This window comes from Mauremys reevesii, linkage group 1 (genome assembly GCF_016161935.1).
Source record: "Mauremys reevesii isolate NIE-2019 linkage group 1, ASM1616193v1, whole genome shotgun sequence".
Classification (NCBI taxonomy): domain Eukaryota; kingdom Metazoa; phylum Chordata; order Testudines; family Geoemydidae; genus Mauremys; species Mauremys reevesii.
The window spans coordinates 136,223,125-136,245,159 of record NC_052623.1 but is presented as its reverse complement, the minus strand read 5'-3'; the positions used below and the strand labels follow the sequence as shown (position 1 = coordinate 136,245,159).

General features: G+C 42.9%; 1 protein-coding gene across 8 annotated transcripts in view; it reads left to right on the top strand.

The window, feature by feature from the left end:
- ARHGAP6 (Rho GTPase activating protein 6) overlaps positions 1 to 22,035 on the top strand; it is a 485,299-nt gene that overhangs the window by 437,904 nt on the left and 25,360 nt on the right. For all 8 annotated transcript variants that reach the window (XM_039497447.1, XM_039497455.1, XM_039497473.1 and 5 more), the window contains 6 exons: positions 4,590 to 4,846; positions 10,278 to 10,473; positions 11,644 to 11,699; positions 16,743 to 16,893; positions 19,265 to 19,413; positions 21,412 to 21,591. In XM_039497447.1, coding sequence (XP_039353381.1) covers positions 4,590 to 4,846; positions 10,278 to 10,473; positions 11,644 to 11,699; positions 16,743 to 16,893; positions 19,265 to 19,413; positions 21,412 to 21,591 — 989 coding nt within the window. The remainder of the gene's footprint in view (positions 1 to 4,589; positions 4,847 to 10,277; positions 10,474 to 11,643; positions 11,700 to 16,742; positions 16,894 to 19,264; positions 19,414 to 21,411; positions 21,592 to 22,035) is intronic.

Genomic DNA, 22,035 nt, shown 5'->3' with positions numbered 1-22,035 from the left:
TTTGTATTAGCTGAAGTTTCCAATTGATCTTCAGGGTAGTTTTTTGCAGTAGACCATGTTGCACTAGTCTAGCCTTGATGTAACACAGGCATAGATGACTGCTGGGTCTGCATCTGAGAGTAATGGGCACCATCTCTTGGTTAGCAAAGAAAAATATATTCTGATTACTCCTGCTCTAATGAGACCTTGAGCTTGTGAGCCAGTTTGATAACAGGCAGGTTAATTTCTTGAAATGAGGGAGAACTTACTGGTTTTGCCAGTTCTTTAAAGCGATTCCTACTGCCAGCCAGCATCACTTTCCTCTTATCTAGCCTGAACCCAAGCCCAGGGGCGGCTCTAGGCACCAGCAAAACAAGCTGGTGCCTAGGGCGGCAAAATGTAGGGGGCGTCCCCCTGCCGCCGGGGAGGGCGGGAGTCTGGGCCGGCGGACCTGCCGCCGTCATGGCTGCGGCAGGTCGACCGGAGCCCGGGACGAGTGGACCTGCCGCAGGCATGACTGCGGAGGGGGCGCTCGTCCCGCGGCTCGGCTGGACCTCCCGCAGGCATGACTGCGGCAGGTCAACCGGAGCCGCGGGACCACGGCACCCGCCGCAGTCATGCCTGCGGCAGGTCCACTCGTCCCGGGCTCCGGTCGACCTGCCGCAGCGGGAGCTCAACCGGAGCCGCGGGAAGAAAGGACCCGCCGCAGGACCGGGGAAGGGCGGCGCAGCACACCGCGCTGCTTGGGGCAGCGTGATTTCTAGAGCCGCCCCTGCCCAAGCCAGCTCATTTTCATCCAGGTCCCCACCTCTGCCACACATTGAGAAATCAGATAAGTGGCTAAGATCTTCTGAGAAGAAGGCATACGGCAGACTACCATCAGTTTATTGATGGCACAATAGCCATAGCTCTTGAGAATCTCCCCGAGTAGCTGCACATACATATTGAACAGGTGGGGTGACACAATCAAACTCCACAGCTGACAGCCCTGGAGGAGGAAGAGTGTTGCCCCAGAGTACCTTTTGCAACCAGGAAAGAGTGGAGCCATTTTAAGGCAATTCTTTCCAGACCAGCCAAGGTCCCCGATTCAGATTAGTAGGACTCCATGATCAACAGTGTTAAGGTACAGCTAGTAGTATCATTTGACCTCCGTAGCCAGGAGATCGTTGGGCAAGAGATCGATGCTGTTTCCATATCGCATCCCAATCCCAAGCATAACTGAGTGGGAGCCCAAAAATTGGAAGGTGTCATTTGCTGCTGGAGTTGGTCAAACACCAATTTCTTAATGACCTTCCCCAGAAAAGTGAAGGGGCAGCTGAATAAAGGAGGCAGTAGGAAGGTGGAGGAGGACATTGTAGATACAGTAGAATGACACAGTGTAAGAGTCACCGTAGGAGCAGAGAGAACAATTTGGAGGCAGGGAACCTTGGAAGCAGGGAGGCAAAGTCAGGCGGGTGGAATACTGAGAGGAAGGAGAATGTGGGGGGCAGGAAAGGGGTTGGGGTAATGAGGAGAAGACAGGAGAGGGATAGAGATGGAAATCGGGCAAGGAATGAATGACAGCTCCATGACCATAGGTGTTACGATTGGCTAAATGAAGTCCTCCATTAAACACCAGAAGGGAGGTCCATGTTAGTGTGTGTGCATTTTAAAGTTGAACTTTCAGCCTGAAATGGTTGCCTCCAAATTGGGGTCCCTAAATGAGAAAAAAATCAGAAGACAACCCAAAACAATACCATATGTTTATTTTTAAAATCTTATTATTTTAAAGGTGATCTCATTTAGGGGTGAATTAGTAACAGTACATACTGCTTAATTAATACTTAAATATTCTGTTGTGATATTTTTACTTGTTCTAAATTGAAAGCAAGTTGTTTTGAGATGTCATTCAGTATATTAGTCTCCTCCAAACTCACTTGATGTGGGTGGATCAGCTTCCCAATTTTAGCTTAGTCTGGTCACTAAATTGGTTTCTGTCTTAGCATGCTTTACTTCTAAAGTGTAGTGATAATGACTCTAACTGGAGCTAAACAGAGTCTCTGTCTCCTTAGGTACGATAATACAATAATGCTTTAATTCAAGATTCAGGGAGTACACTTTTTTTTTCAATGACTTGTTAATCTCCGTGAAAATGCTAAGACTTACCAAGGTGTTCTACAAAATACAGCTGAGCATTTGGTCCCAATAGGAAGTCTAGTAGAAGCAGGGTATTTCTAAAAAGTGTGACAGAAAATGCATATATAGGAATTCCTGCTTGTCCTTTGTTTTTAAAGCTGTAATAGCTTCCTCTGCATCCCTGTTTGTGTTGTCTGTATGCCAAATTCAGCTCTGATATATGTGGGTTCAAAGCCAATGACTTTAGTGGAGTTGCACCCATTTTCACCAGGGATGAATTGGTCTCAAAGACTTAATAAACATTTTACTCTCTGTTTAGTTGCACAGTATTTTACGTAACGTAAGAAACTGGACTGAACCAATAGCTCTAATAGACAAATGAACTGACTCCATTAATCTCAAATGGCTTGTAGCTCTAAAGCTTAATAATGACACTTTAAATGACAGTGTTATTAACCAATTCACTGCTGATCGTTTTAGCCAAAACATCTTAGGCACTTTTGAAAATTTCATGCTAAGGCCTAGTCTATGCCATTTTTCTACCAGTATGACTATGTTGGTTAGGGGATGATATTTTCCCCTCACACACTGTTAAAGCCCCCAGTGCAGAGGCAGTTATGTTGGTATAAAGGTGCCTTATTAGTATTGCTTATTCCTCTTTCCATATAGAAATAGCTACAGCAACATAAAGTACCATTATACTAGTATAGCTGCGCCCACATCATGGGGGCCAGACCGCTTTATCTATACCAGCATAGTTAAGTCTATACAACTTTTGTGTATAGACTAGGTTGAAATGATTTTTCCAAGGTCACCTAGGGAGTACGTGACAGAGCTGGGAACAGAATCCAGATTCCCAGCAAGCCTATTATAGTGCCTTAACCACAGACTATGCTTCCTCTGCACTGTGCTGCTAGTACAGGGGTCGGCAACCTACGGCACACTTGCCAAACACGGCACGCAAGCCGATTTTGAGTGGCACGCTGCCACAGTCCCGGCCCTCAGCCCCTCCGCCCACTGCTCTCCCCTGAGGGGGCAGGAGGCAGAAGCTTGGTCCCGCGGCAGCCAAGCCTCCCCCTCCCCCGCCTCTTCCTCCAGCGTGGTGCTTTCCTGCCCTGCCCCCTCTCCTTCCCTGCGCCAATCAGCTGATGGCCCTAGCCAGGGGGAGGGGGAAGAGCGGCAGCGTGCTCGCTGATCCGTAGAGGAGGCAGAGAGAGGTAGGGATGGGGACTTGGGGAAGGGGGTGGAACAGGGCATATTCCTGCCAGCCCCCTGCCATGAGCGGCTCAGGGCAGGGTGCTGGGAGCACCTTACAAACCGAGCACCCCAGACCTCTGCCCTGACCCCCCCACACACTCAGCCTTCTGCCCTGCACCCCCCCACGCCCCCAGCCCTCTGCCCTGACCTCTGAACCCCCCACACACCCAGACCTCTGCCCTGACCCCCCCACACACTCAGCCTTCTGCCCTGAACCCCACCCCACCCCTCTGCCATGACCCTTGAGCCCCCGCACACACCCAGCCTTCTGCCCTACAGCCCCCTCAGCCCTCTGCCCTGACCTCTGAACCCCCCACACACCCAGCCTTCTGCCCTGCACCCCCACACTCCCCAGCCCTCTGCCCTGACCCTAGAACCCCCCCACAACCCCACTGCCCTCTGTCCTGACCCCTGACCCTCCACACCCACAGCCTTCTGCCCTACACCCCCACACTCCCACTGCCCTATACTCTGACCCTGAACCCCACACATCCAGCCTTCTGCCCTACACCCCCAACCCCAGCCCTGACCCCTGAACCCCAGCCTTCTGCCCTGAACCCCCCCCACCGCAGACTCTCCTCCTGCCTCTGCCCTGCACCCCCATCCCTCTGCCCTGACCCCTGAACCCCACACATACCCAGCCTTCTTCCCTACACCCCCAACCCCAGCCCTGACCCCTGAACCCCAGCCTTCTGCCCTGAACCCCCCCACCGCAGACTCTTCTCTGACCCCTGAACACACACACACAAACACACACCCCAGATCTGGGGTCCCAGCCGCAGGCCCCGCTCAGCCTGCTGCCGGCCTAGGTGAACAGAACCCCAGGCTGGCAGCGAGCTGAGCAGGCTGGTGGCGTAAGATCAGCATTTTAATTTAATTTTAAATGAAACTTCTTAAACATTTTGAAAACCTTTTTTACTTTACATACAACAATAGTTTAGTTATATAATATAGACTTATAGAAAGAGACCTTCTAAAAACGTTAAAATGTATTACCGGCATGCGAAACCTTAAATTAGAGTGAATAAATGCACACCACTTCTGAAAGGTTGCCAACCCCTGTGCTAGTATATAGTTATCTGGGAGTTATTACTGAGAGGGAGCTGTTACCTTAAAGAGCTTGTTATATAGTTGAAAATTGTCAAAGACATCAAGAGTCTTGGGATGATCACTATTTTTACAAGTTTGGCATAAAGTGAAACAAAGATAACAAATAAATAATTCTATTCTTGTTGCAGAATTCGTACCGCAGGCTTTTGGAATGCCCTTGTCCCAAGTAATTGCTAATGACCGGGCCTACAAACTCAAGCAGGATTCTCAGAGAGAAGAGCAGAAAGATGTGTCAGACTTTGTAGCCTCTCTCTTACCATTTGGAACTAAAAGACAGAACAAAGAACTCTCAAGCAGTAACTCATCTCTTAGCTCGACCTCGGAAACACCAAATGAATCCACTTCCCCTAACACACCAGAGCCAGCACCACGTGCCAGGAGAAGGGTAAGTTTAACATACCACATGTAAATAAAGCTGGTTGTGGTTTGAGCCAGCCCTGGTTAATGGAGGAAGTTGTAATCTTAATAGTCAGCCTTCTTTCCCAACTGGGAACAAGATAGGAGAGAATAAGGTGGACACTGCATAATTATTACAACACCATAAGGAATTACGAGGCTTTCAGTTTTCCTCCACTTTGGTTCGAATTGGCCTGTCCAGTTCTGCAGGCTCTGACCTTGTGTATTTTTTTCAACTGGTGATGGTAGATGGACTACACATATGTGACTGATGTTCATAGGTATTAATATTCTAATTTAGAGTCCAAAAAACCAGAAATTAATTAATCTAATTATTAGCATCCACTAGTAAAAATAATTATGGCTTGATTCAGATGTGACATACCTCAGAGTAAATCAGGAGCAATTCTATTAAAGTTAGTGAAAATAACAGTAGGATAAACCATGTGTGAGATCCAAATCAGGCCCTTGGTGGCAAATCAGGCCCCTGCCTCAGCTCATGAGGGATCCCTTGGCAGCAGAACAAGTGCGACTCTGTGGCATGAGGTGGGGGCAGGAGTCTAGGGGCAGCACAGGTGTCTGCAATCACCATGCTATGCAGAAGATGATGTTTGCAAAGGAAGATTCCTCCCTCCACTGCTCACATCTGTGTAATGCCCAGCCCAGCTCCTCAGGCCATGTGCTAGTCAGAGAATTTGAGCACTGGGACCTGACCCAACTAGTGCTGATGTCAGTGGGAGTCAGATCTAAGTATTAATGCCTAAATTGAAATAGAATGTTGTTCCTGCATATGATATGGATATCTGATAAGCCTCTTATTTGTGGGGTTTCATCCCTTGGGCTTTATAATTTGATGCCGTGCTCTGAACTGATGCAACATTGCAGTAAAGTAAATAATGTCACAATTTGGGCTCTTTACAAAAAACCCAGAAGGTACTGTAACAAGCTGTCGTAAATGCTGCTCACGTTGCCTTTTTATGTGGAAAAATGGGGAGAAAAATTAAACCCTGATAACTAATCTAAGTGTTGGGGATACCAGAGGATCTAAGGGAAAAAGAAACATCCCCAAGGAATCCTCAGCGGCCTTCACTCTTCTCCACCTCCCCCACATCAAATCTTTTTAGGGGAAGTACTGTGTGGGACTCTGTAAAGTATAGAGTTAACAAAATAAAAATGAATTTTATGCAGTATTCAATACAATGTATCCCAAAGTACTACAAGCAATAAGTTAGATTCCAGTAGTACAAAACAATTACAGCATATGGGACAGTAATTCAGTAGTATGTTATATTCAGCCATAGTTATTGGAATCTGTGTTAGTGAGAGAGAGAATTATTGATCAGGAGATGGGAGCCATCCCCTACTGCTTTTCAAAAAGTGCTCTGAGATATTTAATTTCCACTTGGACCGCTATCAGGGATGAGCAGAAGAAACCTAGGTTTAATCTTTCATCTAAAAGATGTGTCTCTCCCCCCATATGCTAAGTTCCTAGGTTTCTGTGTTTTTGACACCTTGTTGGCATGAAGGAGAGATGGCAGCCAGTACTTCAGCTTGCAGAGTGCTGTGGCTGAAGTTTCAATACACAGTCATGGTGATGTAATATCATACCATTCACCTCAGAGATAAATAAAAGTGTAGCCGAAGGCAAGCAGTTGAAGTAGAAGCAGCCCTAATTTTCTAATTAGAGTGTGTTTGAATAATTAACTATAACAACCTCACATTTTCTCTTCTGTCTTTAACTTCTACACTTTATTAAGTCAGTCTAGTCCATTCCCCAGCCATTATTGAAGTGTTCCTTACAGGATAGGTTTCAGAGTGGTAGCCATGTTAGTCTGTATCAGCAAAAACAACGAGAGGTCCTTGTGGCACCTTAGAGACTAACAAATTTATTTGGGCATAAGCTAGGTTGCATTTGATGAAGTGGATTTTGGCCCACGAAAGCTTATGTTCAAATTAATTTGTTAGTCTCTAAGGTGCCACAAGGGCTCCTCGTTATCTTTACAGGATATTCTCCAGTGCTTTTTCTAACCCACTTTTAAATGTTGCAACTGATGCAGCTACCACTTCTTCCTGTGGGAGACTATTCCACATTCAGGCCTTTCGCTATCAAATAGTTTTTCCTAATACTCAGTCTAGATATCCCCTCTTAGTTTTATCTCATTACCTCTATCTCTACCATAAATAATTCCTTTCCCTTTGTTGTGAACAGTCTACAGATATTTGAAGTTGGGTGTTGTGTCCTCTCTCAGTCACTGCTTAGTGAAAATGAAAAAGATACTATCAAGAAACCTATGAAGTATTTGGGGAGGTTTTTTTGTGTGAAGTTGCCAAAATTGTACTCTTGTTACCATATTTCGGATTGTGTTCTAAAGACACTGATTTATGTTGTCTCTTCTTCATTCAATCTCCTTTAAAATGGGATAGATTGATTTATATATTGGATTTTAGCCAAGTCCTGTATAAGTTTCCAAATATCTATGTATGTTGCAGACATATTTTAAATATAGTTAAATGGTTTTGCTTTCCTGAGATTTGGTAGTAGCCTACCACTCCCCTTCTCCGGTCATCTCTAGAGACACATACTGTATTTTACTTCTGACTGGAGACACCTTGGGCCTTCAGAAAAGTATGGCATAGTTTCATATTGCACCCCCAACTTCAGATTTTGAAATACATGCTCCGATGCAAAAGTAAACTTGCAGGGGTGTTCTTGTCCTATTACTCCCACACTCTTTCTCCTGGAAGATATTTTACCAGCATCACAGATGAAAAGAGAAAGCATTGGAAACTGTTCCATTCCATAATACTGACTCTGGGTACTCTGCCTCTTACCTTTTACCTCCTAGGCAATGTATTCTGGGAGTCCCAAAGTTTTTTTCCCATTAAATATATCAAAGTAAATGGTCAAATGTGTATTGAAAGCAGCAGTGCAATCCTGTCAGCACCACCTGCTAATGTGCTTCAACCCTGACTTGGAGGGAGTATTGCAAGGAATGAGCGGGTGATTAATTTTACATAGTCAATCCTTGGCCTCTCAGCTCAGGCTCCGTGCCAGTTGTGGTGGCGATGGGGCATGGACATTAGGCAGGACTCTAACTGAGACCACCTTTGTTGCTTTTTCTTTGTAGGAACTTTGTGATGGAATCCCACAGATGTCTGTGGACCAAAAGGGCTATTGTCATTAGGTGGTGCAACTCCATTGCCTTCAATAGATTTTCACCTGCTTATGCCAGGGATGATTCTGGCCCTATGTTAATACGTTGTCTATGCCAAAATGCACTGTTAAATAGTGTGAGCACAGTCCCATCTCTTTTATTAAGCAAGTTGTGTAAGGGCAATAAACTCTCCTGAGATGGCAGTGTCAAGCAGTATTTCTGGATCTGCAGTAGTGACTGTGGGTGGAGTTTTTCAGTAGCTCTCAGCATTAACTGAAATCTGCTCCCATTGCAGTCCATGGGAATTTCTTTATGCCCTTCAGTAGGAGCAGAGTTAAGTCAAATCTGAATGTTTTGAAAATCTCATCCTACATTGTTGGTGTTTTAAAAGAAGCTCTCCATTGTAAACCCAATTTTGACACCCCCGTGTCTAAAATCCTCAAAAAAAGTCATTTCCACATGCAGGTTTACATATGTGGTCAGTAGCTAATGTATCTTTGTGTGTGTGTGTGTGTGTTTGCTTTGGGAGGAATTGAGGGAAGTCCGACATTGAGGGAATGAAACTGAAAATCGAGGTGAAGTTGACTTTGTGAAAGGTCTTGTCATTATTTTTGTAAAACTGAATCTCAAAAAAGAATTGGTCTAGCAACTTCGAGCTTCTTTTATTCATAAGTCTTCCATGAGATCCAGGAAAAAGGACTATTTCTGAGAAGGTCATATGCTTATTTTAGATGTTATTAAAGAAATATTTTAATTTTCAGTCAGATCCCAGTGGACTTTATAAGTTTGTCCAAGGGCTAGAAATATTTATAAAGTTCAGTCATGGGCTGATAGAGAATTGTACCAGCAGAATTAGTAACTTCTGTCATCTGAACTGCTGAGGTTCTATGGGCTTACATATTCCACCAATGCAGGTTGTGGAATCTGTATACTCTGTCAGCAGAACATCTTGCATTTAAAGAGGTTACCAGGGTTTCCAGCAGAGTATTGGATTTGAATTCTACAGTGGCTTATGTTCCATAGAACAACATGTACTGAATTCCTTCACATCACATCTGTAGTTCTAAATTTACAGTAGATGTTTTTATATTTTTATATATGTTTTTAAAATAATCTGTAAATAAAAAAGGAAATTACTATGCCAACATTCATTAAGAAACAGTTTAGATTGCAAATAAATGTCAATGGAATTAAAACACTTACTAAAAAAAATCTTTTCAATTTAATTGTGATCTACAAGCTTAACTGTATCCCAAAAAGATTTTTGCCTAGGAATTTAAACAGGATGAGTCTATCAAATGTAATAATGTTATAGAAATATTAGAGAGGCAAAGTAGGTGAGGTAATATCTTTTGTTGAACCAACATCGAGTAAAAGATATTACCTCACCCAGCTTGTCTCTCTAATGTCCTGGGACCAACGTGGCTACAGCAACACTGCATAGGGATATTAATAATTTTCATATTTGAGAATAGTTGACCTTCATTTTTAGGTGTCAAATTTTGGAAGTGTTTTACCTCTTAAGCCTTTTTCAGTGCATGGGAGGTTGTGCCTTCCTCTAGCTCAAAAATGTATGTATTTAAAGATTTTATTAAAATGTTAAATGTTTTAAAAATATTTAGAATAGAAAAGACAGAATTGTCAAGGAGCTCCATGGAGAGCCTATCCCTGGTCCTTCACAACTCAAAAGTAAAAATGCATGCAGAGTTATCTGAAGTACTGTAGATGTGTCTATGTATATAAAGCGTGTGTGTGTGTATAATATACTTTGCATTCCTTTTCACTGGGGTTATTACACAAATGCAGAAAAAATAGTGATGTGCGCCCAATAAAAAAGTGTGAATATACACATACACACATATGTATATGTTTATATAGATAATGTACATACACACGCATTAGGCCTGATTTACAACTGTCCTGCACTTTATGCAATTACACTAGTAAAAATGAGCACAAAGCAGGGGTAAAACATTTGGTACTGTTTTATACGCTCTTTGCACTAGTATAGGTGATTACACAAAGTGCAGAGTAACAGTGAATTGGGCTTCTTTTAAATAGTGGGCTTGATTCTCCACTCCAGAACACTGATTTTATACTGGTATAACTCCATTGGTATAGAACAGTGTCATGAAGTGGAGAATCAGGGGCCCTTTGTATGTATGTTATTTAATGTATAAGACTTGATTATATATGCTCTTGGGGGAAGGGAGCTGTTTAGTTGATTCCATCCTTACTGATTGTACATGTATGTGTATTTTACAGGGCGCAATGTCTGTGGACTCTATTACAGATCTTGATGACAATCAGTCCCGATTGCTAGAAGCTCTACAACTCTCTTTGCCAGTTGAAGCTCAAAGCAAGAAAGAAAAGGCAAGGGATAAGAAACTAAGTCTGAACCCTATTTATAGACAGGTTCCCCGGCTTGTAGATAGCTGCTGCCAGCATTTAGAAAAACATGGTAAGTGTATTTCATTTTGCTTTAGGTAGAAAGATACATTTTTTATTAGGGTTCATGTATGTAGAACTAAACATTATATACTCAGAGAAGCATATATACACATGTTCTTATAATGTTTAGTGTGATACACATATTTAACTCATTGATAGTATATTTTAACCCACTTCATGGTAATAACATTATTTACCTAGGCATTTGACCAACTATTATCATGATCTCAATTTCTTATCACTCAAACAACAACCTGCTTGTAAAGTGAGACCTGTTGACAAATTCTTTGATTACTAATGTTTGGCTAGCTTGTGAGTGAATATCTCATGAATATTCATATAGCAGCAAAATATTATTAATTATTTGTATTCTGGAAACACGTAAAGGCCCCCGCCCATTGTGCTTACAGTCTAAGTGACCAGACTGACTAACAACTAAAAAGCAACCTGCCAAAAGTACAAATACAACTTCTTTTCATTCTCCCCTTTGATAAAAACCTTCTCCCCAGCCAGTCTCTGCTGTATCTACCCATCAGGTAGGGTGACCAGATGTCCCGATTTTATAGGGACAGTCCCGATATTTCGGTCTTCAATTTTTCACATTTGCTGTCTGGTCACCCTACTGTCAGGTCAAGTTCTTCTCAGCTCTTGCTCAACCTAAATGTCCTTCTTCTCCCGCCTCATCAGGAAAACACTCAGAGGCACACACAAAACCAGGGGGGAATCCTAAAATCCCAGACTGCCAGAAGTGTCCTAAGGCCTAGCCCCTGTGCCCCCACCCAGTGTCCCAGCTCTGTTAGTTGTGGACACTTCTCCTGCCTCTCTCCTTCCTGTGATATCACTCCTGGGTGTGCTGCCCCTTGAAGCAAAATTGCCATCACAACATCCACCTGTTTGCCTGCCTGTTGATGTAGCACTGACATTTCCTGAGAAGATGGCACAAAAAGTGGCACTGAACTACAGTTCGGCAGGTCAGGTAATCCAAAATTTTTATTAAATTGATAAACTCCTTGTCCCAAGGCACCTTAAGTTTCCTGAGCTGTGTAAACACATGTTTAGAGAGATGCTTTTATTGTCTACTGTGGTACTAATGCACATAGCTTAGATTGCTTTTGTTTCAGTGCAGCTTCTGACCGAGTTTTAAACAGTGAAACAGGCTACTGATATGCTGTGCTTGCAGGTCTCCAGACAGTGGGAATATTCCGAGTTGGAAGCTCAAAAAAGAGAGTCAGACAGGTGAGCAAACATTTAGTTACATGAACTTGACTGTTTTTGATGATTCACCTATAGAATTTCCAGTAATGTGATTATTTCCCCCCCTCAGAGCTGATGAAAGTAGAGCTTTTTGTGGAAGTGACTTTATGGTATTTGGATATTATCTATGGTAGCTCTGAGTAGGCTGTTTCCAGTCCCCTTCTGGTCAGGAAGGAGCAAAACAGTTCAAAGAAAACAAGAATTCTAACCTAAATCTTGAACCAAAACTGATTTTTCCAAGTTCAAAAATGGTCAAATAAGAATTGCTCCCTCTGCCCAATTTTAACTGCCCACCTTCACCTTTGGTGAAATCGGTATCAGGGTCTCAGCAGGTTAGCAAACTCAGTATAGTCTGGATCATCTCACACCTGAAGAAGCAGTGTAGAGCATGAGATTTGAGTAGACTTCAGTAACAAGGTTTAGGTTTGAAAAAAAAAATTGACAAATACCTGACTGAATGGAGGGGGAGTACTCTTGGCTGCCAGTTCTATCTAAGATTCCAGAAAGAGTTGATGATCACAAATGAAACCCAAATTACAAATCTCTTGCACAGAAGTTGCGGGATGTTAAATTATATACAGAGAAATCAACCTCTTTGACCCCCAAATCCCTTCTCCTAAGCATCACCTCTCTTACCCCTATTCATTTCAATCATTTCTCTCCCATCCAAGTCCCAGTCCCAGTCTCAGCCGAACATTGAGAAAGCAAAGATTCTGCACCCTGGGGGGATCCAATGATAAAGACAGAGCTGGGAGTTAACTCTCTCACTCCCTCCCAGCAGCCACACACATTAAAGGATGGGTGACAGAGGATAGCCTTGTAACATCTGCTAGTTATAGAATCATAGAAGATTAGGGTTGGAAGACACCTCAGGAGGTCATCTAGTTCAACCCCCTGCTCAAAGCAGGACCAACTCCAACTAAATCATCCCAGCCAAGGCTTTGTCAAGCCTGACCTTAAAAACCTCTAAGGATGGAGATCCACCACTTCCCTAGGTAACTCATTCCAGTGCTTCACCACCCTCCTAGTGAAATAGTGTCCTAATATCCAGCGTAGACCTCCCCCACTGCAACTTGAGACCACTGCTCCTTGTTCTGTCATCTGCCGCCACTGAGAACAGCCGAGCTCCATCCTCTTTGGAACCCCCCTTCAGGTAGTTGAAGGCTGCTATCAAATTCCCCCTCACTCTTCTCTTTTACAGACTAAATAACCCCAGTTCCCTCAGCCTCTTCTCATAAGTCATGTGCCCCATCCCCCTAATCATTTTTGTTGCCCTCCGCTGGACTCTCTCCAATTTGTCCACATCCCTTCTGTAGAGGGGGGACCAAAACTGGATGCAATACTCCAGGTGTGGCCTCACCAGTGCCAAATAGAGGGGAATAATCACTTCCCTCTATCTGCCGGCAGTGCTCCTACTAATACAGCCCAATATGCCATTGGCCTTCTTGGCAACAAGGGCACACTGATGACTCATATCCAGCTTCTAGTCCACTGTAATCCCCAGGTCCTTTTCTGCAGAACTGCCGTTTAGCCAGTCAGTCCCCAGCCTGTAGCAGTGCATGGGATTCTTCCTTCCTAAGCGCAGAACTCTGCACTTGTCCTTGTTGAACCTCATCAGATTTCTTTTGGCCCAATCCTCCAATTTGTCTAGGTCACTCTGGACCCTATCCCTAACCTCCATCATATCTACCTCTCCCCCCAGCTTAGTGTCATCCATGAACTTGCTGAGGGTGCAACCCATCCCATCATCCAGATCATTAATGAACGTGATGAACAAAACTGGCCCCAGGACCGATCCCTGGAACACACCACTTGATACCGGCTGCCAGCTAGACATCGAGCCATTGATCACTACCCGTTATACTAAGTTTGGAGGTAGAGCAGTTACAGGGAGGTATCAAAGTAAACAATATGGTACAAAAGAGCAAAAAGAAGGAGCGGGATGAGCCAGATCCTGAAAACCTGAAGTCCTGCATTACACAGGGCTGGTTCTCTTGAAAGTGAACTCCGGTGGGTAATCTAGCTCTGCTGTCTGCATTCTGAAAGGCAGGATTCAATATCCCTTAGAGGTGTAGATTACTGTATGCCAGTTCTGACAACTGAGTTGAGCTATGTACCAAGAAGTTAGACATTTTTATTCTTCCAAGATAGCTTACAGATCACCCACTAAATTGGCAAAATCATGGAAAAATAAGTTACCATTTGAGCTACAGGCTTTAACTACAAAATATCTGTTGTTTAAGCAAAGGCAAGTGCAAACCTACAATCATATCATTCCCATGGAATGAACCAGAGGCTGGGCAGTCTTTAACTAGGCAATGAGCTAACCTCCACTTTGAAAGTCATTTACTATCTGTTTTTCCTTTTACCGAGCTTTCAAAAACTTAGCAAGGCAAAACAGTTTGGTATTTTTGTATTAAATAAAACTAATTTATTTAATTAAATCAACTCATGTTTTTATTAAACAACATGGAAATGCCTGGACCTTTTACAGTAACGATAATAAATGCTGTCATCATGAAGATAGAGTGGGGGATATGTAAGGTCTGATTTCAATTAAAATTCTGTCCATTTTCTGTACCGTAGAAGGCTTTGCAAAACACTTTTTCAGTTGTGCTTCTACAGCTGTTCACAGGCTTTCCTGCATACAAGATGGACAAGGGTTTTCTGAAGTGAGAGTTTTCTATTTCAGGTGAATTTATTTGCAAGGAACAAAGAAATGTGTGTGCCAGTGGATTTGTTTGGGTTGTTGAGCGGGGAAGGAAGTATTAGAGCAATTGCAAATATATAAACCATTTTACTTGTAATCTCTTAAACCTCAATTGGAAGCCATTGTTTAATGCTTACCAGGTATGCTTCCTAAAGTCTGATGAAAACACCATAATTAAAAGCAATGTGTCTGAGAGATCTCTTAATGAGAAATGGAAAGACATTGCCTTTTTATACTTCTTGTATTATATCTCAAACTGAAATAATTCCATGGACAATGTATGTCTGATGTTCTATTAATTACAGCATCCCTTTGGAGGCCATCCTGGTGACCTTTTATGATCTATAAATCCATAAGCTTTATATAAGAGCTAGGTGTTATTATTAGAAGTAGTGGTAATGCTTTGCCTCACCATGTGGGGTTAATTGAAAATATCATTTCAATTCAATATTTTGTTTTGAAAATGTCAATTTAAATAAACCGGAATAAGGTTGCTTTGGGTTTTTGGGGTTTTTTTTGGTTTGGCCATTAAACTGAAAAAATCAGTTATTCGCTCAGCTCTATTTATGATGCTCCATGGTAACTCTGCCACCCAATCTGAGGATTGGCATTGGCTTGTGAATGGAATCCCTTGAAGTCGTCAGCTGGAAAAATGATACCCACAAAGCAGGGTCTCATGGGCAGGGAAGTGTAATAATGGATTAAGAACAAATTTGCTCGTCTAGGCTTCATGCTCAAGTGTGGGAATCCCACACTTAATAGCAAGGCTCACAGTGAAAGGGGGACCCATAGTTTTACACCAGACCCTTAAACACTCCCAAATTGTCAACCTTTGAACCAAGTTTGCATTAGAAAATGTGGCATTTTCCACACTCATCTACACTTACATGATTTCCCATTGCTCAAGACTAAGATCAATGCAAGGATATACTTTCCTGGTGATTTGCCTGCTCTTCTGTCTGTGATTTGCCTGTAAACACCTCAGTCCCACTGGCGTGGAGAGGAGCCCTCATTTTTTGTTCTGAGCCACATTTACCTATAATTAGTCATTGGGATGATTTAAATATATGAAATTCCCCTGCATACTAGCAAAGGTTTGAAGTACTGCACTTCTGGAAAACATAATTTCATAAATCACTATTTCAATTTTGAATACAAGACTAACGGGGGAGCATTCAGTTTGAAGAAGGCATGTGCAGAATACTTCCGTGGGTGCTGGGGTAGCACACATACTTGAAAGGGGACTGTGACAATCTTTTACAGGGTTCAGTGTGCACTCCCTATGCAAAATTGGCAGTGTATAAGTAGGAGGCAGGGCTAGTGACATGGGGCTTGTCTACACTAGCCGCCAGATCAGTGGGCAGCGATCGATCTAGCGGGGGTCGATTTATCGCGTCTATACTAGTCTATAGTCGCTGAAGATACTGTGGTAATTAGATCTAAGTACGTCGACTTCAGCTATGCTATTCACGTAGCTGAAGTTGCATATCTTAGATCGACCCTGCGTGGTAGTGTAGACAAGCCCATAGACTCACCATGTCCCCTTTGGCATATCTATTGCTGCCAGCCGTTCTGGACTTGCTCATTTCTTGTGCTCCTGATTGTGGCTAGAAGCAACGCTAGAACTCAGATTCTGTGATGAAGTCACTTTGCTGTTTGTTCACTTTTTAATGGTGATCACTTTGTGAAGATAAATAAATGGTTAGGAGAAGCAGGAAATAGCAGAGCAAGGTGCCACAATGTGTTCGCAAACTTGGCTTCTTGCTTCTAGACACCTGGATTCCAATGCAATCTCCAGTCACAAGAGAAATTTGACTGTTGGCCTTTTCTTAGTTATTTAGTCCTATTGTGAAAATTGCTACACTATGCAGCATGACTTATAGTCTGTGTCTGCTCCTGAAGGGCTCAGGAGCTGAATAGTAGGGATAATGGAGCAAGGCTGTATGGGGAAACCGTGTCTACTATATACTCTTATTATAACTGGTTCCAGCAAGTATATTATTCTCTTATTTTCATGAGCATTAAATTCATTTGCACTATGTTTTTGATAAAAGAATACCAGAAATTAATTGAAAAACAAAAATATCACCCTCCCCTTTTAAAAAAAAATTAATCTGGTGCATACCCGGGATTATGTATAATAATGGAAATAGTCAGCAACTAAATGTGAGTTGTGTGCCTGCCCTTCCCAGGAACAGCAAACATAAATGTTAATGTGGGTAAATCCATATCTAACAATATGGTCTCTTAGGTAATGTACTATACTAATGAGGATGCAGTGGTGTGACTAGTCTTTTGTCCTGATTTTTCTCCAGTTACGGGAAGAGTTTGACCGTGGTGTAGATGTTGTGCTAGAAGAAGAACACAGCATCCATGATGTTGCTGCTTTATTAAAGGAATTTCTACGAGACATGCCAGATCCACTTCTCACCAAAGAACTTTACACTGCCTTCATCAACACTCTCTGTGAGCTTTACAACCTCTGCTTTTTGTGTTTTTCCACCAGCTCAGTTCTACAGGCTCCACAAGGCCACTAATAACACTTTATATTTAAGAGCCCTAGCCCCCTCTACTTCCAGTTCATTACAAATATTTGTGAATTTTCTCATATGTTGCAAAGGGCTTTACTTGCTTTTGATGCTGGATAGATACAGCACAGAAAAAATATTCTCAGCAACATGGAGGTTATTCAGTGTATATAGAAAATCACGTTCTATCTATCAGCGTGCATACACACACCATATACATGGTGGTGGTATCCGTGTAATATATTAAGCCCTGATTCTGTAATTGGATCTGCAAAGGCAGATTGTTATGCTCATGCAGAGTCACGTTAAAATCAAGGAGGCTTGCTCAGGTGGAAGAGTCTACCTCATTAGAGCCAAATTTTGGATTGGGGGCTTTATGGAGTAATGAGGTAAATGACAGAGCCATTGATTATGCCACATTTTTCATGGACTTGTTACTACTCTGCCCACTAATCCACTAATGCTTGGATTATTTCTAGTGTTCCAAACCTCTGAGCAGTGTCATACAGCTCCTGTCTAAAAAAAATAATCATGCCAAAGAATTGTTTCTTTTCTCCTGCCTCCTCTTGCAGGAGTTTTGCCTGATAGGCATTATAAATGGTTTTTAACTTTTTCAGCTATTGACTGGAATTAACCCAGACTGTCATGGGGCCCTGGCCCAGCGTGAACCCCACATGTTCAAAAGGAACTTACTGTCCAGTGCCCTCGGTGGGGTGCCTGATTGCTAGCCTTCCCCTGAGTCGCCTCCTCCTGTCAGTCACCTCTGTCTGGGTCTTCCCTGGCCTAGCCTCTGGCCTGCACACTTGAAAGTTCAGTCCCCTCCTGGGGTACTCAAAGTCCCTTCAACAGCAGTCCCACATGAACATAAACAAAACATTTTTCACCCCTCCTTAGCTCACAGTTCTTTATTCCTCTGGTGTGGCACTGGGCCTCAGGATTGCTTCCTTGGAGCCTGGGTAATGCAAGTGGTTATCACCCGCCTCCTTAAGCCAGGAGTCCACAGCCCTCCTCCTGGAGCAAGTGTACTTCAAAAGTCACTGTGTCTCTATAAGACAGGAACCTCCTCCCTCCTTGTGGAGCTGGGTAATTCAGGCAGTTTTCAACTCACTCCTTAAGCCAGGAATCCTCATCTGTCCTCCTGGAGCAGGCAGTAGTTAAACTTGCTGTACGACCTTAGCCAACTTCTCCCATAGTTGGCCCCACCTAATCCTCAGAATCAAAGAGTTTGGCAAAGAGTCCCTGCTGTGAGGGAGGAAGTAGCATTAATGGTCCCCTTCTCCTAGCTCATTCCCAGTTGGTTGAGTGAGAGGGGAGTCTTGCCTTCCCACCTCCACAAGGCTCCTTGAGATTTTCTCCCAAGCACCACTTATTCCCAGGAATGTGTCCTCTCTATCACTAACCCCTATTATCTAAGGACCTTTCAAACCTTAAAGAGCCAATCCACGTGATTGGGTGGGCTGACCACTGGACACCACCCCATCACACAGGCCGAAACCCAAGATCCAAATCTTACACCCAGATTCAAACTTCATGACAATTCACGGGCCTCACAACCATGGGTCAAAATACTCCTGCCTGTCGAGGTTTCAAGCTGAAAATCTGAATTCAAGCTCTGCCAGATTTCTGAGTGTTTAAATTTAGCCCATATAAGAAAGATGTTCAAGCTGCAAACTCATATGGACTCAGATCCTTCTGTGGGTTTCAGACTTGAGATCTTGTCTCAGGCCCATCTCTACTGTTGATTAACATCGCATTTAGAAGTATGAACTGGCTACAGACAGTGCAGAATTTATGTGCTCTTTCTTCTGCTTTTCAGGTGTCCTAGTCACACTCTAGGAAAGAAAGTTGTAAGAAAACTAATTAAAAATGGTTAAAGCATAAATACAAATGGAATACTTTAAAACTAAAATTCTCCTGGACATGCAGCCACCAATATCCACTATATATATATATATATAAGTGTGTGTGTGTGTGTGTGAAGTGACAGTAAGGCACGTTAGGTCAAACCCTACTTTTGTTTCCAATAACTTAAGCAGAATTTAAATCGGAGATAGTAGACACTATTAATCCTACAACTCCACTATTGGCTGAGACAGGATCACAGAATAAAACAGAAATATTTTGTGCAACTAATATGTATTTAAAGTTCTATCAACCTACCTTTAAAAATGTATGGAAACACGGTCAGTAAACTCCTTATACAATTCTTTTCTTATATTCGTCTTCTAGCTGGAGCATTACAGAGTGTATGTGCATTGCATTTAGGTTAGTTCCAATGTTTTTCTCAGATTTTTCTTTTTCCCTCTTAGTATTAGAGCCAGATGAACAACTAAGCACCTTACAGCTTCTTATTTATCTTCTACCTCCCTGTAACTGCGACACCCTACACAGACTCCTGCAGTTCCTCTTTACGGTGGCTAGCCATGCAGAAGACAGCACAGACAAAGATGGCCAGGAGGTAGGTTCATATCATTCATGTTCTTTCACTTCCATTACTCCCTGCTCTAAGGACACATTTATAAAGATGTGAAACTGAGAGCCTAGAATCATAAGCATTAAAGATGGAATAGACTTAATATTGCCCTCTCTCTTGCCATCCAGTTGTTTACAACAGTATATTCCTGAGACTGTTATGTATTGTAGTTTTTAAATGACTCAATCAAGGAGGCATCCACCACTTCCTGTGGGAGATTCAGAGCCTAATAAACTTCACTGTTAAGAAATAGCTAATTCAATCTAGCCTAATTTTTTCCTAGTTTAGTTTCATCCCATTATATTATATGGAACAAAAGGCTGTAGTCAAAGAACCTGCTTTTTATTCCCGACTCTGCCACTGACTTGCAGTGAGACATTGGGCAAGTCAGTTCATCTCTCTCTGCCTCATGTTTGCCATATATAAAATTGGGATAATGAGTGGGATCCATGAAGGGGTTTAAACATTGCAATGCTGAGTGTCACGGCACCTAGAAAAATCACAGAACATTGCAACCCTGAAAGCCTGAGCTAGGCACCCAGGCTCCTTATACAATGAATGGGGAGAGATAAGTGCCTAAGAATGCAATCCACAAAAGCCAGCATGCTATGCAGGGAGCTGCCTAAACTAGCCACTGGAGGAAGCTGAGGAGAGGGATGTATGCTAAGCCTCTCCCCTCTCTCAGAGATGAGCACTTCCCTGCAGCTTGGACTTACGTGCCTATCTCTGCTAGTGAACCCCTCTCCTGGAATTAGGCTTGCCACATCAAATGGCCCGAGGAGTAGGGTCCTCCACTGATTTTTTAGCTCAGTGGTTAGAGGGAGACCCCTGTTCTAATCCCTGCTCTCCCTCTGTCAGAGGAGAAAATTTAAATCCAGATCTCCCACATCACAGGTGAGTGCTGTAACCACTAGGATAAATGTTATAAAGTGGACGCCTCCTCCGTCTAGATTTTGAATGAGACCCAATCCGGTAGGTGTACGCAGAGGACACTTACTGAATCAGGCCCAGCACGCAACATAGATGACCAAATGCCTGTCTTTCCCTGGTTCGTGAATTGCTCTGGGGCTTGTGTGTAGGCATCCAGATACCTAAAGGAGACAGCAGTGCACAAGCCCAGAGGCAGAAACGTAGGCGCCTAGAGAAAGTTTACTTTATAAACTTTGGTACTGAGTGAGTTTAGGCGCCCACAGTGTTTAGTGAGAGTTTTGTGGATCATCAGAGTAGAGCCAAAAGCAGGACTTAGGCACCTAGGCCTGGGGTTTAGGTGCCAAGTATCTTTGTGGATCCCACCCCATGACACACTTACTTTTGTAAAGCGCCTTGAGGTGTTTGGGTGAAAAACACAGTTATTATTTATTGTTAATTATTTATGGCTTCTAGCTGTAGCTCCTTGAGGAACCCTAAACAATTTTTGATGCAATCAGATATTTGGATGTCTACAGGTGGAATTTTCACAAACCTTGAAATAGCTTAGGACAAATCCTATTGAAAGTCAATAGTACTATGGTACTTAGGCATTTTAAAAAATCCCATCCAAAATACTGCTATTTTCACACTCAGCTAGCAGTTGGTGGAAAAGTACAGACACAATAATTAGGGATCTACCAAATTCACGGTGAAAATCGTATCACGGACTGTGAAAGCTGGTCTTACCTGTGAAATCTGGTCTCCGGCCGTCTGGCTCTGAGAGCGGCTGCTGCTTCCTGGGCACCCAGCTCTGAAGGCAGCCACCAGCAGCAGCACAGAAGTAAGGGTAGCAGTACTGTCCCTCTCCTCCCCCACGGGATTAGCCTAAAGCGGTAGTACTTTGCTGGGGCTATGCGGTTAGATGTTAGGTCCTATTCTTCTACTTCCGGGCTTTGTGAGAGGAGAATGTTTTGGAAGCAATGAACTTCTTTAAGGTCAGAGAGAGAGAGAGTATCAACTAATGATCGACAGCCAAAGAAAACATGTCCCTAATTTATATTCTTTTTCTTCTAGGTTATTGGGAACAAAATGACATCACTGAATCTGGCCACGATATTTGGGCCTAACCTGTTGCACAAGCAGAAGTCTACAGACAAAGAATTCACAGTTCAGAGTTCAGCTCGAGCTGAGGAGAGTACTGCAATCATTGCTGTTGTACAAAAGATGATTGAAAACTATGAAACCCTTTTCATGGTAGGTGAATGTTCCTTAATATTACACCAACTGATTTTGCATTTGACTCGTCAAGTCAGGATATCCTAGATGGTGTTACCAAGAAGTTGAATTGAACTACGTTCAAATAAATTATGCAAACGTTATAGGAAGGAATGATTAGCATTGGTTGAATGCAACTGGTAAGCAGGCTACATCTTCTTACTTTAGGAAGCGAGCTTTGTAATGAGGGTTAAGCATTAAAAATGGGTAGATAAAAAGCTTCTTGCACATAAGGGCAAATGTATCCTGACTGATCAGGTTCTCTAAAGATTTAGGCAGGAACCTTGTTTAAGCTGCACAAAATATTTATATATCTAGAGAAAGATGCTAAATTAGTTCCTAGATGATTTTTCTGCTTTTGTGGGATTGAATTATTTATTAAGTTGTGAGTTAAACTATGCAGCAGTGTAATACAATCAATGA